Source organism: Epinephelus fuscoguttatus, linkage group LG9, assembly GCF_011397635.1.
Source record: "Epinephelus fuscoguttatus linkage group LG9, E.fuscoguttatus.final_Chr_v1".
NCBI lineage: Eukaryota > Metazoa > Chordata > Actinopteri > Perciformes > Serranidae > Epinephelus > Epinephelus fuscoguttatus.
The window spans coordinates 5,634,865-5,653,217 of NC_064760.1; the positions used below are offsets into that span (position 1 = coordinate 5,634,865).

The window sequence follows — 18,353 nt, forward strand, 5'->3', positions numbered from 1 at the left end:
TGGAGAGACAGCCAAACAATGGGCCAAACTTGAATAGTTTCTATGAGATATGGATGACAGTTAGCCATCCAAATAAAATGTGATATTAGCATATAAAAACTGAGAATAGAAGCCTGTAGTGTGAATGGTGCCCGTATCTTTCCGCCCCATCTCACCATTGTGGCAGCAAGGTTTGGTCTGCTCTGTTGTACCAGCGCTGCCGCTGCCTGGCGTTAGCTGCTCTGGCTGCGTCTCTGTCGTCGTCACCCCTCCTGCTTGGGTCGGCAGGAGTTTGACCCCTGCTTGTCCCTCCTCTTTCGCCTCCTTGTCCTTCCCCTCTGCTTCCCTCACCCGTGCAGGCCGCAGCCTCTTGGCGAAGCGGCTGGGGAAGGAGGCCAGGCGTCGGGAGCGCCGGACCGAGAAAGAGCCGCTGTCCTCTGCTGTCTCCTCTGGGCTCTGAGGTGCCTCAGAGGAGAGGCTTCTCCTCTCAGGGGAGGAAGAGTCTTTACGAAGCTCTAGCTTAGGGGTGGTGGAGCTGGGGGAGTGGGTTGGGGCTGATTTAGCTGAGGCAGAAGGAGCACAAACTCCTACTCTGTTGGGGCTGTGGGAGTGGGAGTAGGGAGGGCTGTGCAGTCTGTAAGGCTTGCTCACATCGAAGGAGCTGCTCTGCTGCAGGAGCTCACGGAGAAGGGAGTTGGCCTTCATCTCCCTTCGCCTTGCAAAGGGGAGCCTCTTGGGGATGCTGCTGCCTGTCCCAGTTAAGCCCCCACTAGTTCCGGGAGTAGCCACCAAGACAACTCTGCTGTGAGAGTTTGTGGTGGCCAGGCGGGAGGCCTCAGGTCTGGCCCGAGGCCTCGGGACGTCACGGTCCTTACGCTCCCAGCCTTGCTGCTTGCGTGTGGGCAGGCAGTAGGTGTGCATGTACGTGATCAGCTCCACCACTGAGTGCAGTTCTTTCTCTGAGCTGAACTGAGGCTTGGCTGGTTCAGCGGGGACAGCAGCCACGACCGCCCCGCCCTCCACCTCGCTGCTGGAAGACTCCTCCTCTTCTTCCTCCCCTTCCTCCTCTTCATCCTCCTCCGACTCACTGTCCTCATCCTCTTCTTCCTCTTCGTCCTCCTCTGTGTCGGCAGCCGGGGCGTCCTCTGAGTCCCGGGCGGTGGTGAGGTGGCGGTGGAGCTCGGTGCACAGGCGGCCTGCTGGACGCACCGCTCGGGGCTTCCGCTCCTGACAGAGGTCACTCTGAGGGCGGAGACACAAACAGAAATACCAGTGTGAGACTTTATCCTCAAACTGTTTGCTCTCTACATGGCAAACACATTTAGCACACAATCAAGTCTCAGAACTCATCGAATATCAGTTTGGCTACAACAAAGCCTCTGGGGGCAACGGCCAATATTTCAGACCAACACTTCCTTTTTTTGCCACAGCCATTTAGGCTAATCTATAAACAGTTATATATATATAGTTACATAGCACAGTGTGAGTTTTCTCCTTCCTGCTTGGGCAACATATGCAGCCTCTGATACTGGTTTTATGGCAGTTATGAGCCACTGTACAAATAAATAGATAATGGACAAATGAAAAGACCCGAATTTAGATCTTGTTAACCTTGTCTGCCAACAGTTGATTAGACCAAAAAACTGCAATGCTGGTGGGCAATGGTAAGCCAAGAAAGAGTCTGAGAGTGACGTAACCAATTGTCACCTTGGGGACTAAAAAATGAAGCCAACATGGAAGTGCCAAAAGTTGCAGTTCCTCTGAAGGCCACTTGAGGCTGGCTCCAAAAGTGAGTCAACAATGTATCTTGCCGATAATGCCAATTATGCTGTAGCATACACGAGACATTGAGTTGCACATTTGATGGTCTTTTAATCTCGAGAGAAAGCCACAGGATTGGAACATCATGACAATATATAGTGTCTGACAAACAACCATTGTCGGCACTGTTGGTAATTTCCATTACTTCAGCTGTTATTTCCTGCAGTTCAGACAACCAGTTTCTGGGAACACTTGCTTCCCCTCACATAATCAAATTTGATCAGAATGATGTCAGACCATCTGGCTGAAGTCACGTTACACCATCTACACTATAAATGGCAGGTAGGTACCAACTGTTGACAAGTAGCTACAGCAGCAACAATTTTGTTTAGGTAACATGACCACGCCTGAGCCCAGATTCAGAGTATCGGAGCATCTGTAGCTGTCACTACCTTAGTGTGTATTCAGTTCATGAAAGTTAACTGTAACATTTTGGTCACCTTAAAAAAGTCTTACTAAAATACGATGGTCAGTTTCTCCTCTGAGTACAGATAGAGAAAATTAGCATTAGTGTTACTATTATCACAGTTAAACATAGCTGTAAGTACACAGTGCTAACCAAGCTAGCAGCTAGCTTTAGGGTTATCCCCACCCTCTTGTCTAAATGTGGTCAATCCTGCCTCCAAAAATCAAAGATGGCAACAGCCAAAATGCCAAATTCAAGGCTTTGCACAAGCCAATGTGTGACGTCATGGTGGCTATGACAATTGTTTTATACAGTATGTGGAAATAACCATCAGCAACCACACAGTTTGGCCTGTCAGGTAAGTCACTCTATCAGACATCTTGATCAGAACCTAAACTTTTAAACGTGCGTACAATAATTTGGGGTTTTCAAGCTCCTGAGTTTAGCGGACAAAAAACAAAGGATTTCGTAGACAGTCAAGAATGCAACACATCATCTAATTTGGCTTCTGTCACCTGACATCGATAAGAAATGGCACCCTTAGATTGAAAAGCCCTCAGTCTTTGACTCCGAGGAGCTGACACTAAACCCTGACATTTACTGTTGCAGCTTTAGATTAAACATTTTTCATTTTCGATCAAACTCCACTGAAGCTGTGCTGGAAATATCTCATCACACTGTCAACAGCAGTTCATGGGCACAAGAAAAATGAACCACCAAACAAAAGAAAAACAGACCCGTGAACACATGGGTGCGTCTTCAATTTCCTGCCCTGGATACAGGAACACTGAGCACACAGCAGTATATTCTGCTTACGACTTTGTGAGGGATGAATCAGTGTGCAGCTGCGATGAAACGGCTGATTCTATATTGCTCATACAGAGAGAGGAGAGAGCCTGACTATGATTCACTGTTGCCCTCTTGCCCTGTCAGTCAATACTCCTGCCATCTGCCACGGCAAAGCCACACGACTCTAAAACTAAAGCTCACACACACACACACACACACACAGCTCGACGGAGCGAGGTTAGGAGGGTGTGTGATGGATACAGGCTTGGCTTATCCCCGCGCTGCATCCTGTATGTACTTTGTATCCTCTTCGCTTGAGCCAGAGCAGAAGGCTGTGTGAAGGCTCACCATGCTTTATGCTTGTACAAGATAAATGACTGGTGTTGTAATCAATGACCACTTGAAGCACAATGCTAGCAGCTATCCAATTACTGCTAAGTCATACAGCAGTAGCCATTGTAAATGTCCTCTCTTCCCCAACACCACATCTATCATGGGCCGCAGCTGAAGGTCTCTGTGAGTGTGAAGGCTCCGAGAGTTTTTAGTCTAAAATGACATCTATCATTTGGAAAATAAAAACTGTTGTACTGGCTGGAAAACTGCTGGCTGGACTTTGGAAAGCTTTTCTGTGCCTGTGAATGCTGTGTAGCAACAATCCGAGCCTTGTCAGACGCAGGGTTTACCCAATACGAGTTCTTCAAGGCCAATACTGAAGGCTATTGTTTCTGTACTGAAGCCTCCACTTTTTCTGGAGCGCCATTATAATTTATTCTTGTCGGGGCTGAAAAAGCCTATAATTAAACCTCAATGCTGAAGTTCTCCCCAGACATCCACTGTAATGTAATGACTTTAGGTGGGATTGATGTTGTTTAAAGGCAGGATGATGCACATCTTACAAGACTGACACACACACACACAAGCTTTTGAGAAGTCCAACAAATAAGACTGTTTGTCACTGCCTGTCAAAGACACAATAGTTTTGTAATCCGCAACCTATAAGCTGTGTCTCGTCTCGGAAGGACGCGGCCTTCACGGTCTACGTCAGGCCCCTCCTTTGAAGACGACATCAGCCAAACCCAACAGTCTCTGAAATGGGACGGACTGGTCTGCGGAGGATTTCCTGGTTGCATCACCAGTTGCTCTCGCCCTGACTCGTTGGTGTTCCTGTTACCTAGCAACCAGCTGTGCTTAACGAAAGACGGAGTAAGCCTGTAAGTTAGTTAGCCCTAAATCATGGACCCAGAGATTGTTACTATATATATTTTATTCAGTTCTTGAGGAGATGAGACACTGCTGTTTGATATATTTCAGGCTGATGGACCGTTTTCAGGTAATGACTTTTAGTTTACTTAATATATAATCGTCACTGGCGCATCCTCCAAATTCTGGGGAAGAAGGCTGAATTTAAAGGGGTGCCAAAACTTATTTCTGGGTTTTAGGGCTTATTCCTGGAGCACTTGACAAAGTTTAGTGTTGGTTAAAGGGACGGTTCACCCCAAAATCAAAAATACACATTTTACCCGTAGTGCTGTTCATCAGTGTGGATTGTTTTGGTGTGAGTTGCAGAGTGTTGGAGATATCAGCTGTAGAGATGTCTGCCTTCTCTCCAATATAACAGAACTAGATGGCACTCAGCTTGTGGTGCTCAAAGCACCAAATAATTGCACTTGGAAAAACTCATGAATTCATGACCTGGTTACTGAAGATAATCCACAGACCTTGTTGTGAGCAGTTTCATGTAGGAACTATTTTCTTTTTCTATCGAACCACGCCCACCAACCATATCACTGTGCAGAAGGAAGTGTGCATCTACTCATGGAAGAGAAGTTTGAGATGTAAATATTAATGGCTTCCTCCTTGGCTGAACTGTAGCTTTAGCTAGCTCAGTGGTGCTAGCTGAGCTAACAGTGGATGTACGCTTCCTTCTGTGCAGGGATTCAGTTGGTGGGTGAAAGTGCTCACAACAAGGTCTGTGGATTATTTTGAGTAAGTGTGTCATAATTTCTGGAAAGACATATTGCTGTTGAGTTTCTTAAATGTTTATTTTTTGCACTTTGAGCACCACAAGCCGAGTGCCATCTAGTTCCACACTTGGCAACTCACACCAAAACAATCTAGACTGATGAAGAACACGACAGGAAAGAGGAAAAATCCATATTTTTGATTCTGGCGTCCCTTTAAGTTTAGGCAAGATTGTAGACATAGTTAAATAATTCAGCGCAACTGGACTCCAAGTCAGACACTTAGAACACCCAACCATCCACCTGCCTCCACCTCCGCTTAAAGACAGAAGCCATTATTAGTATGAGCACAAGAGAGGAAATATAACATTGGTCATTTCAAGCACCTGAACAACCTGCTGCTGTATTTTCTCTAGTGAGCAGTCTGGACAAAATGTCCAATCAATTGCTGATATCTGTTCTCTGTATGAATCTGACTCTACCCTGCAAAAAATAATTGCTTGAAGCACAACGTCTGCAGCGGCACTGATGCTGATTGCAGGCCCTGCATGCAACAGCAAATTACTTCTGTCTTAACTCGTCACCTCTGAGGGGAAGTGACTGGAAAAATCCAATTTTGTTATCTCGCCCGCCTTCAGAAGACACAGGGAATGAGGCACTAACCAGTGAATACAGAGATGTGTGTCTGGGGTTACAACAGAACACACTGCCGCAGCTCCACTTCAGTCTGAGGAAGTTTTAGGGAGAGTTTTAAATCACATTAAACTGACTGTAAACCAGCCAAATCTACCTTTAATGGACAGGTGTTCAGAGTGATTCGTGCCTCACCTTGACCAGAGGTCTGACAGGCCGTAGGTGCAGGCTTCTGTTGCTATAGCGATGGCCGTGGACTCTATCTTTGTGTGCGTCGTTGCCCGTGGGCACGTTGGGAGGAGTCAGCAGCAGCGTCATCAGCTAGTGAGGAAGAGGGTGGGAGAAATCAGTTAGGCTGAACTTTGCAAATTAGCATCCAACATATTTTGAGCAGTGGTGTTTCCTTATTTATTTTTTCAGTGGTAAAAAAAGAGGATGTGCTTTAGTACTTGTAATTATGTCCCTATACGGGCCAAATGTTCCCACATTGATAGAAAGTGGGAAATGGTCCAAACTCCAGCCGTTCATTTCAATTTTTAATCTATATCCTGTCAGCTGTTAACTCCCTGCAGATGGATGTTTGTACGAGGGAATAATGTGCAGAAGAGGCCACGAGGTTACCATACTGTACATTTATCACATCAGTAAAGCTGACAGCTACATGGCACATTCACGTTTCCCATTAAAGAGCAGGATTCTGCTATTTCTCTCTCTATAATAACATCGAATGGGACTTATGCTCCTCAATTTCTCCTCCATCCCTCCATCCTATCAGTCTCGTCTTTCTCCCAATCCCTCTATACGGCTCTTGTCACTTTCTCATCCCACCTGATGTCTTCTCATTTAACACCAACTCCTCCTTCCATCCTCTTTCCTCACCTCTTCTCTACCACCTGTTTCAATCCTTTCTTCTTTTCCTTTAATCCTCATCCCGTCTTCCAGCTCTTTTCCTCCATAAATCTTTGCTACCATCCCCTTCCCATTTCTTCATACTTTCTATCTCTGGCCTTCGACAGCCATCTTCCCTCCTCTCCATCCATCCTTCTTTCTGTTGTCTTTTACCTCCCACTCATCCCTCCATCTTTCCAAACCCTCCTCCCTTCACATCAAACAGGAAGTCACAGTGAAGACAGAACAAACCTCTCCAGAATCGCTCTGAGCATTACCTTTCAAATGGATATTAACACAACCGCTCCTCATTCCTCACTATCCTTTCATTGCTTTTTTTTCATCTGTCTATTCATCCATTCATTCCAGTGCCTAGCTTCATGACAGGGCTATCAGCTGATATAAATCAGCTTAGGGAGAAAATCCCCCGCTAAGCTGTGCAGCGTTCGCTGCAGAAGGAGACGATGTAGAAAATACAGATGTGATAGGAATGAGGATTGGAGCAGCGGGATATGTAGCAGGGCTTCCCACGTGATTTACAGAAAAAGGTTCTGCAGAGTCAGACAGAGGGGACACTGAATGCAACACACCCTCTGGCAGCCATATTGGAGGTCCTCAACTCCCGGGAAGATTGTGTTTGTAAACGAATGCAATCAACGTGAGAGAAGAGGTGATTAATTCACACCTGATTTTGTGTTTGGATTAGTCAGAGCTGCAAAGTGAAAGAAGTTACAGTACTCTGGGTGTCCTCGTAACTAAACGTTTGCTACGTTTTCTTTAATGACTGATAGTTTGGGGCTCGTTCAACACCTGAACGTGTGAACTCCCAGTGGAATAATCAGTTTTATGAAGCAGTTTCTGAAGTATCTGAGTGTGACTTTACAGTTACAGCCTACCTCGCATTCACGAGAGTGGAGTATCACTCAGAGACCATAGGGGCACCAAAAATACTATTTCTTGCATAATGTTGCTGTAAAACTGTAAAGACGTTGGTTATCTTTGTCTCACAAGGTGCATTTGAACACTACAAATCAAATCTATAAGCTTGAATTTGTTGCTTTTAGTGAGTTGAAGCTTAAACCCCAAAATACACTCAGCAGTTTGAATCACTTTCAGATTGTTCGGCCAATTTCACTCACTCATCAGATGATTCACTTTAAATTTACTGACTGACTGGACATAAAACCACACTGCAAATGTTTCCTGTTTACGATATTGCATCTTGTTATATATTTACCCATTATGGTGATTATGACCTCGATGGTGGTGCCAGAACAACATAAACACTGTACACCTCAAACCTGCTGACCCACCTCTGATTCAGCTTTATATGGGCGACTTCATATATCTGAGACAGACTCTGAACACCACTTTACAGGTTGGCATCACAGAGATGCAGCTGGCATACATCTTTACGTGATAGTAATGTGAAACCTAATGTAGAGGAAAGTCATAAATCAAACTGATGAGACATAAACAGATGAAACAAACACAGCAGATTATTGTTTACAGTGCTGGTTGATTGTTGTTGAGGCTACACATCATCATCCCGGGGTTGTGGTTTACTATCACTGACTGTATATTACTGTAATGCTTTAATGAGTCCAGCATCGCCACCCAACAGCGCTGGCTGTAACCACAGAATACTATCTGGGTCAAATGACTGACAGGACGATCGGCTGCATCACTAATGCAGCCAACTTGGCTCGGAGCGTGTGATGATGCTCCTCTGAGAGTCCCATTGAGGAGAGTGAAGAGGAGACTGAAGGTTTGTGTCTGTGTGAAACATTGAAAGTCCCTCCGGCAGCGTCCGGGCCCCTCACACACTCTACTCTTCTCTACTCTACTCTACTCTGGACATCGGCCAGAGCTCCACTGGCAGCATCAATGCAGGCCTTGTTCTGTGGTGGGACACACACATACACACACACACACAGAAAAAAGCGGAGGTGCAGTTGCAGAGAATGTACTACAGACGCTTCTGCGCAGCTCATGAGGCCTCACTCAGTGAGTTTTAAGAGTATGAAAATTATGTCAGTCATATCCTGTGGCCTTCACTGTAGTTGGCAACTGACACTCAACATTCATCAGGCCCTGCAGCTAAATTATTAAAGACCACAGTATGAATAACCTCTGACGTCACCGCTTCTGCTTTTGGGACTGAGAAATTGAGAAAATAGATTTCCTATCTTAAGGCTAAGTAAATATTATCTTGCACCTTTTATCTCATTCATTCATTTTCCATTACTGCTTATCCTGTTAGGGGTCGCAGGGGGGCAGTTGGCATGACACATAGAGACAGACAACCATTCACACTCACATTCACACCTACGGACAATTTAGAGTCACCAATTAACCTGCATGTCTTTGGACTGTGGGAGGAAGCCGGAGCACCTGGAGGAAACCCACGCTGACACAGGGAGAACATGCAAACTCTGCACAGAGGAGCTCTAGGAACCCTCTTGCTGTGAGGTGACAATGCTAACCCCCACACCAGCATGCCGCCGCTTTTATCTCACCGCTTAATTTCTACTTTGCAATAAGATCAAGACTATGGTGCATTTTTGTGATTCCCAATTTCTCTGTCACACACACACACACACACACACACACACACACACACACACACACACACACACACAGAAACCCTCATCTTAATGACAATGGCAGAGGAAACTTAACGTCCGAAAGTGTGGCTACACTACCACGAGTGCAACAGGTGTTTCACATGTGAGGGCACAAACACCAACCATCTCTAAAACATCGAGCAAAACTGAATCACAGACAGGCGGAGGAATCTCTCGTTGCCTCATCCACCTCCGTACATATGAGAAAATAAAGCAATGATAATTCTGTTCCATATTTGTTTCATTTTTTTCTCTTTAAAATCAAAAAGAACCAACAAAAAAAGACGTGTGAAAGGACCATACTGACACGTAGCATTGGTAAGAGTTCAGTTAGAATCTTCACAATGCTCATCTCTTGCCTCCACGCTCACCAAACCTGAAGCCAGCTGAACACCTGTGGGAGATTTTGGAGCTGCATGTTAAACAGCGCTCTCCACCACCATCATCAAAACACTCACTTAGGAATATCTTTAAGAAGAACGGTGTTTCATTAAGTAGAAACAGAATGAGATAACATATTATAGATTATATTTCTGTGGTTCCATCCATCCAATTCAGAGACTTGGGGATAGGACAAGAAAGCTGAAGCTGTTCTCACATTTTATGATGGTGTTTCCTTTAATGTGTCACCCATCTTCACCCAAAAATACAGTTTAAATTATCTGATTTTCTGTTAACATATCTGTAATGACATCTGAGATAGGGCTGCCACGATTAGTCGACTTATCGATGACTAATCGACTATTAAAATAATCGGTGACTATTTTAGTAGTCGACTAATCGGTTTGAGTCATTTTTCATAGAAAAGTACTATAAAAGTACTCCAAAATACTCTTATTGCAGCTTCTTATGTTGAAATATTGGCAGCTTTACACACTCTCCCATGACGGTGAACTAAAACCCTTTGGCGTGAGTACGAAACAAGACATTAGATGACATAATTTTGGGGTTTGGGAGAGACAGACCGACATTTTTCAACATTTTAACACATTTTTCGATGAAATGATTAGTTGACTAATCGAAGAAATAATCGACAGGTTAGTCGACAATGAATAATAATCGTTAGTGGCAGCCCTAATCAGAGATACAATCAGGTCATTTTATTACTTATTTATTCCATTAATCCGATTCACATGTCATGTGGTCTGATTTGCAGCAGGTAGACTGTGGCCACCCATCTCAGAAGGCAGCATGCCTCCAGCTTGTTACAGCTTGAGAAAACAAGTCTTGCATAGCCACATCTGTCTCCAAACTTTGTTTTAGCGCCATGTGTGAAACAACAAGTTAGCAGCCTACACGCTTTATGTGGCATTTGTCTGATGATAACACTTCAGTAGTAAGATGTAAGATGGCAGCGCGTACGGACGCAGCAACTCTTGGCTCTCTACATGTTTCTAAGCACAAATCCATCCTTTCTATAGTATTCTTTTTAGGTTTTTGTTTTTCCTTAGTGCTGAATTTTGAAGGGGTCCCACCTTTCTCCAGCGCCGTCTGACTACGTGAATCTACATTTAATTATAATCCAGAAATTCACTTATAACTTATCAAAATATAAACAAAACCGTGATTACATCCTGATAATAAGACTGAAAATATTCTACGTACAGGGGCTCCAAATGTGCTTTTTATTTACATCTACATGTCAGTATGAGAGTAAAAATATTACTGTAGACAAAGCAATAAAAATAATGTAACTGGATTTAATTAGAGTTCATGTCAAATTACATTTATGATGGGTCATAAATACATTGCAGATATTCTGAATGTGAATCCAATCAAGCTAATAAAATTTCACACAGACTCGTGTGTGTGTGTGTGTGTGTGTGTGTGTGTGTGTGTGTGTACTGTACATCGGCAGAAACACACATGCTACAGTATCACTTCCCACCAGTAGAGGGCAGCGTCACACTCAGGCCTGAACACATGAGTGACAGCAGTCATGTGACAGCGAACCACTCAACTGATGGAAATAGGGAATGGAGCGCACACACACACACACACACTCACACACATCTGGCAGCTTCAGTAGAGTAAACAGCATAATGTTATTACACAAGGCTTTTCTGTGTGAGTGCATGTGAATGCTGGGTTGCTATTTTTGCCACTGATAGTATACACAATGGAAACAGAGCTGTGATGCAGAATGATGTGATTTATATACGGTTAAAGTGAAATATTCTGCTCTCTGTCGGGTCCTGGAACCACAGCAGCCTCACCGAGCTCTGAGACATTTCAGACGAGTGAATCTTAAAGGATCTTTAGAAGTCAGGGAACATATTTTAAAACTGTTAATGCTGTTAGTATTTTGTTTTCTGGGACAAACAGGAGAAGATACCAGATGGGAAAATGGTGATGAACCCAGCCGAAAAGAAAAACACCGGGTCGTTGCAGAGCTTGGATATAAATATAGGTAGATGTAGTGTAAACAGATATTTAAACTGTGACGGGTTTGGTATTACTTCAGTTAAGTGGCTGCTACAGGTAATAGCAGTAGCAGTGTAGTCGTTAACAGAGACAGTGAAGATGGAGGTCAATCAGTTCACACTATATGTCACTACTTTGTCAATTAACTTGCCACATGCAGAACTTTTACTGTGTTTTTGCAAAACTGCCGAACCAAATTCTCAAATTCTGAAAATTACATTTTAATGACATTCCTACGTTCAGCTCCTTGCATGACACTTTTTGGTTGATCCAAAGTGGAAAAACAAGTTTGCCTGTGCTTTGGAGAAACAGACAGTGCTGTTCACATGTGTTCTTGGCATGTAAATGATATGAGGCAGCTCATGACTCATGACTGAGCAACATTACGATTCTTAGAAGTAAAGACGACAGAAAATTTGTATTTCCTGAATTCTTCTTATCTGGTATCGCTCTTAAAGTCTGTAATTAGACTAAATATTAATTTTTACGTAACCGCTTATCTCGTTGGGGGTCGTGGGGGGCTGGAGCCTATCCCAACTGACACTGGGAAAGAGGCGGAGAACACCCTGGACAGGTCGCCAGACTATCACAGGGCTGACACATAGAGACAGACAACTCTGAGTCCTCCAAAGAGACAGGCGGCCTGACTCGTCTTGCTTGTCACAAACTTGCTGCCTGGAGGCGTACCAAGATGATGCCCGAGGGAAATAATTTCAGAGGTTGTAGTGGCAACAACAGAGACAGAAGCAGAGATTCAAGCTGCAGTAGTAGCCAAACAGCAGCAGCAGTAGTTGTAGTGATAGTAGTAGTATATGTGGTTGTGTGACAGTAAAAGGAACCTGTGTGTGTGTGTGTGTGTGTGTGTGTGCGAGAGGGAACTTTTGGAAAAGTGTGTTATCTTGCCAGCTGTCAGAGGAATGAAGCAACAGCCAGAGCTGTGTGTCTGGGGATAGAAAGACTTCTTCAGCTCTGCTGTTACTGTATTTGACACACGCAGTGCAGGTGCAGGGTGAACTATGAGCGGTTACTGCCGAAATAACATGCAAGGTCAATCATTGATATCTACATGTATGTAACATGCAGAGCACAAACTGTTTATCACCAAGATGAGCATGGGCTGCTGGTTTCTGAACTAAACTTTACTTCATTAGCATTAAGGTTAAAGATGGGTCATGTTAAACAGAAAGCTTTGGGCTAAAAACCGAGACTTCTCTTTGAAGAAAAAGAAATGCATCAAACTGGAGTTCATGCCACTGAAGTTTAAAGGGATTGTTGGGATTTTTTTAGCCAGTACTACCTGCAGCAGATGTTAGTCGGCCTGCTCCCAATTTAGAGAAGCAGACAGGAGTACAGGCTAAGCAATGTAGTGTGGACAGGGGCAGCTGCGAAATGCATGTTATCCACCTTAAAAAAAAAAAAGTCAATATCAGTTTGGGTGTAAGCTATATCTAGAATATTTTCGCCACTTAACTCTGCCGTCAAACAACCCTCTTCAACAGGGAAGCCGTGAATGGCCTCAGTTCCCCATGTATACTCTGGTCAAAGCCACCAGACTCTATTCACAAATTCAGTAATCTTAGCTCTCTGAACAGGGGAGCTGCTGGTCTACCACTTTCTCAACTAACCGTTTATATGACAAAGTCACACATTAACACAAGCAAACTAACTGATCAAGGCAGCATTAGACCAGCAGCTCCTGTGTGCAGCAAATTACTGTTTTTCTTAATGAAATCTGGAGGCTCTGAAGAGGGCAATATAACAACAAACCTCTGAAATTGCTGTCTGACAGCAATTTAAAGCTGTGAAATTGTTCTCAATATATCCATCCATTTTCATCTGCTTATCCAGGGCCTGGTCTAACCAAAGCACCCCAGACAGCCCTCTCCCAAGGTGTTCCCAGGCCAGATGAAATGTGTATTCCCTCAAGCGTGTTCTGGGTCTGCCCCGGGGCCTCCTACCAGTTGGATGTGCCTGGAACATCTCTAACAGGAGGCGCCCAGGAGGATCCTGATCAGATGCATGAACCACCTCAACTGGCTCCTTTCGACACAAAGGAGCAGCGGCTCTACTCCGAGCTCCCTCTGGATGTCCGAGCTCCTCCCCCTGTCTCTAAGGCTGAGCCCAGACACCCCACAGAGGAAACTCATTTTGGTCACTTGTATCTGCGATCTCATTCTTCTGGTCACTACCCAGAGCTCATGACCATAGGTGAGGGTTGGGACGTAGATGGACCAGTAAATCAAAAGCTTTGCCTTCCGGCTCAGCTCCCTCTTCACCACCACGGTCCGGAACAGCACCCGCAGCGCTGCAGACACTTCACCAAACCGTCTATCCATTTCACGCTCCATGCTACCCTCACTCGTGAACAACACCCAGAGACACTTGAACACCTTTGCTTGAGGAAGTAACTCTCTCCCAACCCAAAGAGGGCAATCCACTGTTTTCCAGATGAGGGGGCCTAAAATATGTTTCGCTGCTGTCCCCATCCACGGAAGTATATCGCTTGACTTTGGTGTCGGTGCTCCTGTATGCCTCTCCAAACTGGAGGCATGCTGCCCAGCATCTACTGTGGGCAGTATACGGACCACGGATAAGAACCTTACACAATCATACCTTAAAAATTCTGAACTATCCCTTTAAAGTAAATCCCACCATTACTTCCCTGTCTGCTTTCTCAGTGTAAATCTACTTCCTGTTAATCCTGTTAATGCTAAAGAAACTGTGTCTTTCAGATTTCATGCACAGATGATGTTGTTTGCACCCAAACTCATTGTCATCATGTCAGAAAATTCCAAGACACCACACTGACAGATGATGTGAGCATGACGGAGAGGGTTTCTACCATGACCTACGCTGTAGTCACTCAGGTTCTACTCAGTATATAACTGTAACTATCCAACAGAACCGACCACTTCTCATTTGACCTTCAGCGTCTTTCCTCCTTAGATGGAAGTGGAAACAGAAAACTGGCAGGCGTAACTGATTAACCAGCCCACACTCGCTCTTATTTTGACACAAGTTGACTGATAACCAAGGAGTCGTCAAGGTGACACAAGGGCAGAGCAGTCATGTGGGGCTGCAACGTTTTGCAACACAACACTGAAGACGATGGCGTCGTGACCTCTCGGTATCGCTGACCTGTTGTTTTAGACTAAACAATACCTCCATGGTATTTAACAGCAACAAAGCCAGTTCTGTCTGGCTGCGTCCTGTTTGTTGTTACTATGCCAGCACAGTGTAAGCTACACATTAATGCCTATCGCTGTGAGGCTTGGCATCTTTTTGGCTTCCTCAACTGCCAAACTACCCTTGTTCCTGTACCGGACCATCTAAGGTCATTACAGTCATTATCATTTCCACCCATTTGGAAGGAATGCCCCTTCCTCTGGTCATTTTTGTCTCTGATGCAGGTCAGATTCTGCACCAGTGCAGTCTTAAATAAACAGAAGGGTGAAATACGACACGTGATATTTTGTACTTAAAGTCTGTAAGAGTCTTTCAAAGTCATTGAAGGGATCATATCAGCCTGACCAGTATTCAAAACCTAGTCAGAGTCAGAACAGTAGATTACAGGGGCAGTGGAATTAAAAAAGGGTTAACTTGTGTTCACAGCCATGTGAGCAGCTACAGAACTCAGGCACAGTCGTACTTTGAGTTTAAAGAGTAACTTCGGTAGCTAAGGCTGATGGGAACATGATTAGTTTGGTCATAAACCAAAGTATAGGCAAATCAAATTAATGATAACTGTTGGATAAAAAGTCAGAGGATCACAGAAGTCGTTACAATTCATCCTAAGGGGAACATGAGCACCAGATTTTATGGCAAATCATCCAACAGCTGTTGAGACACTTGACTCAAGGCCAGACATGAGGAAAAGTCAAAGGGTCTCCAAAGTCATTACAATTCATCCTCTGGCCACCGTGGTTATCTCCACCAAATGTCACAGCAATTCACCCAATGTTGAAGTATTTTCTGGACTAAAGTGGTGGTGATTGCCGTCCCCAGAGACACGCTGCTAGCACGGCTAAAAGTCTTAATTCTGAAATTTTGGATTATGAAACCTGCAGGTCCTCTATTTGACTTGCAGTCACTTATAAACATCAAAACTTTGGTAAAAGCAGCTCTTCTGCAGTTTTGTTCAAGCGTATGTTGCTCTCCTGTTTGTTGTCTGCTTAGTTTACTTCCATGAACCTCAACTATTGCTAAACATCCAACCTTTCATTACAGCGCTTCACTAACCTCCTCTGACCTCACTGACAGGCTTGTTTTATAGTACGACTCGGTGTGTAATTGAAGGCAGCGCAGCTCGGTGAATATTTACGCTTTAGGTATTCAGCCAACCAGCGTGACTCATGGCTGCCAAACAATAGTATCTTTGTAGACTGCCGCTAAATGGGAGCACACAAGAACACCCTGTAAGCAGCCCCCTTTGCCGAGAAATTTAAGTCAAATTAAGGAAGTGGGCTGAATTCATCTTGACAAGTGCAATAAGGCGGCATTACAGCAGTAATCATAAGACGTTTATTGCAGTGAAATAGCTTCCTGCTTCAATTAAGCTCCAGAGCCGAGTGCAGGCCTGCATTCTTCTGACAGCAGAGTGAACCGAGGGGAAAGTAGGGCACAATATTCACTGTAAAGGGAGACGGCAATTTGTTGTTCCTGTGTGATGAGATGGAGGTGTAGTGTGTTTTAGGGGTGACGTGGTTCAGGTGCAGGCAGGGGCTGATAACAGAGTGAGGAGAGAAAAACAAGGTTTGTTCCTAGAAGTGTGGTTCAGGGAATGATGGAGGGGCGAACAGAGACAGAGAGAGGCACCCAGCAGCACTGTGTGAAAAGACACAGAGGGGGAGGACGGGGCTGAAAACACGCAAACACATTAGCACGTGCTGCAGGACCACATACACGTCTGGATTACTAAACTAGTGAGGACTCCTGGCTACTTCTATCCCCGATCCTGCAACTTAAACCTGATTTCAAGGAGATTATGGTCTAGTTTTGTAGTTTTGGCCATATACTGTGTGACAACATTGTGACAACAAAGTGCAGTTTAAGTAAGTTTAAGTCAGGGATGTCACCACGTTCCCAGATTTCAGAAGAGCAGTCCAAACTATTACAACTTAAGAAAATAAGATCCAAGTTGGACAAAGCCTGAATTATCCTTTGATTCCTTTTTTCCTCACCTTTCAGTTAACTTAAGAATTTAAAATGAAATATAGTTTCTCTGATCTATGGAACTTTTTTTGTGTATGCCAGATTTTTAAAAATACTTTTTTACGGGTTATTTTTTTCTCTCTGGCCCTTTGAAACCTGCAGTGACATCACTTTTCTTGTGCTGCTTTCAGACGCCTTATGTAAATATTCAAACCCTCTGATCCCTGAGCGAATTGGTGCAATTTCTTTAGGAAACATGAGGAAAAAAGCAATGGGCAACTTGGTAAGAAATGATCCACAAATAGATTTTGAAAATTCTTTTTCATTAATTTATATATTAATTTATTCTTTTTTTTAAGCTAGAGAAAAACCATAGTTATAATTAGCGTTATTATTATGTATTTTATATTATTTTGCAGAATTATTATAATTTTTAAGCTCTTTTTCCAGGTCATTTGTTTGTTTATAACTTTTTTTCTCTCTCTCTCTCTTTTTACTAATTTCTTGCACATTTTTGGCTCATTTCGTCTTTCGTCGCCTGTTGCCTTCTTCTCACGTTTTTGAAAGACACCAAGCCAACTGGCTCAGGTTTCAAGGGGCTAGTCACAGTTAGGGACTATGGTGAGGGCGGCGTCCTTTCCTCCAGCTTGTAAATGCTGGGAAAGTGCATTTTTAAACTCACATAAGAGCCACTATTACATTTACTACAGATATGATTAAGTAAACTCACCATAGTATCAACACCCTACAGCCATAAATGCTATGATGTAATGAACTAGCATGTTTCAATAAATTTCATGAATGTTTTGAGACAGCAATGCAGCGCTAACGTTACACAACACTACAGTTCGACTACAGTGATTTTGGCTGTTTCTGGTTAAACAAAAATGTTTTGATGTTACTCTTAACAAAAAGATCTATGTCAGTGGGGATTCTTTATATAATGCTGTCAAACACTTTCAGTGGACATAAATTGACAGTGAGAACATGCTCTGAATTCCCAATTGTCACTTAGACACAAAAACATGGGGAAATAGAGTCCAGGTGAAAAATACAAATTAACACTGAAGTTTAAAGTTCATTTGACGTGTAGAAAGCTTCACAGCAACTCTTCAGTAAAGGCTCTGTTTTCCCCCTTAGAGTAAAAGGCCTTTTGTTAAGTGACGTTTTGTGGCCGTTGTCATAAATCCTGACTGTATTTTGACTTTGTGAATAACTGCTCTTTAATGAACGAGCTCTGTTTGTGCATAATAACTTTCATTGTTATTTTTTATGACATCTATTTGATTTTAACTTGTGGAAATCAAAATGCTCTTAATATAAGCCTGACTCAGTACTTAATTAAAAACTAATCATCATCATCATCATCATCATCATTGCCCAAAGGCAACTGTGATTCCTTTCCAAACTCCTTGAATAAAAATTTGCAACACATCTTTAAGCTGAAGGATTTAAAACTATTTCTATTCATGGGTGGACACGTGGTCCTTAGAAATACAGAAATACAGCACATGCACACACACAGACACACACACACACACACACACACACACACACACACACACACACACAGGACGGGGCTGGATGAAAGGTTACAGTGTGCCTCGGCACCTCTCTGTTTTCCAGGAGTTGAAGGCAGACTTTGAACCTTGCAGGGCCAACAAGGGGAACATC

The 18,353-nt window shown here is 43.7% G+C and overlaps 1 protein-coding gene across 1 annotated transcript in view; it reads right to left on the reverse strand.

The window, feature by feature from the left end:
• The window catches only part of ppargc1b (peroxisome proliferator-activated receptor gamma, coactivator 1 beta), a 134,910-nt gene that overhangs the window by 18,012 nt on the left and 98,545 nt on the right, over window positions 1-18,353 (reverse strand). Inside the window, exons 4-5 of the mRNA XM_049586423.1 lie at window positions 5,785-5,910; window positions 156-1,221 (exon numbers count right to left, since the gene is read on the reverse strand). Coding sequence (XP_049442380.1) covers window positions 156-1,221; window positions 5,785-5,910 — 1,192 coding nt within the window. The remainder of the gene's footprint in view (window positions 1-155; window positions 1,222-5,784; window positions 5,911-18,353) is intronic.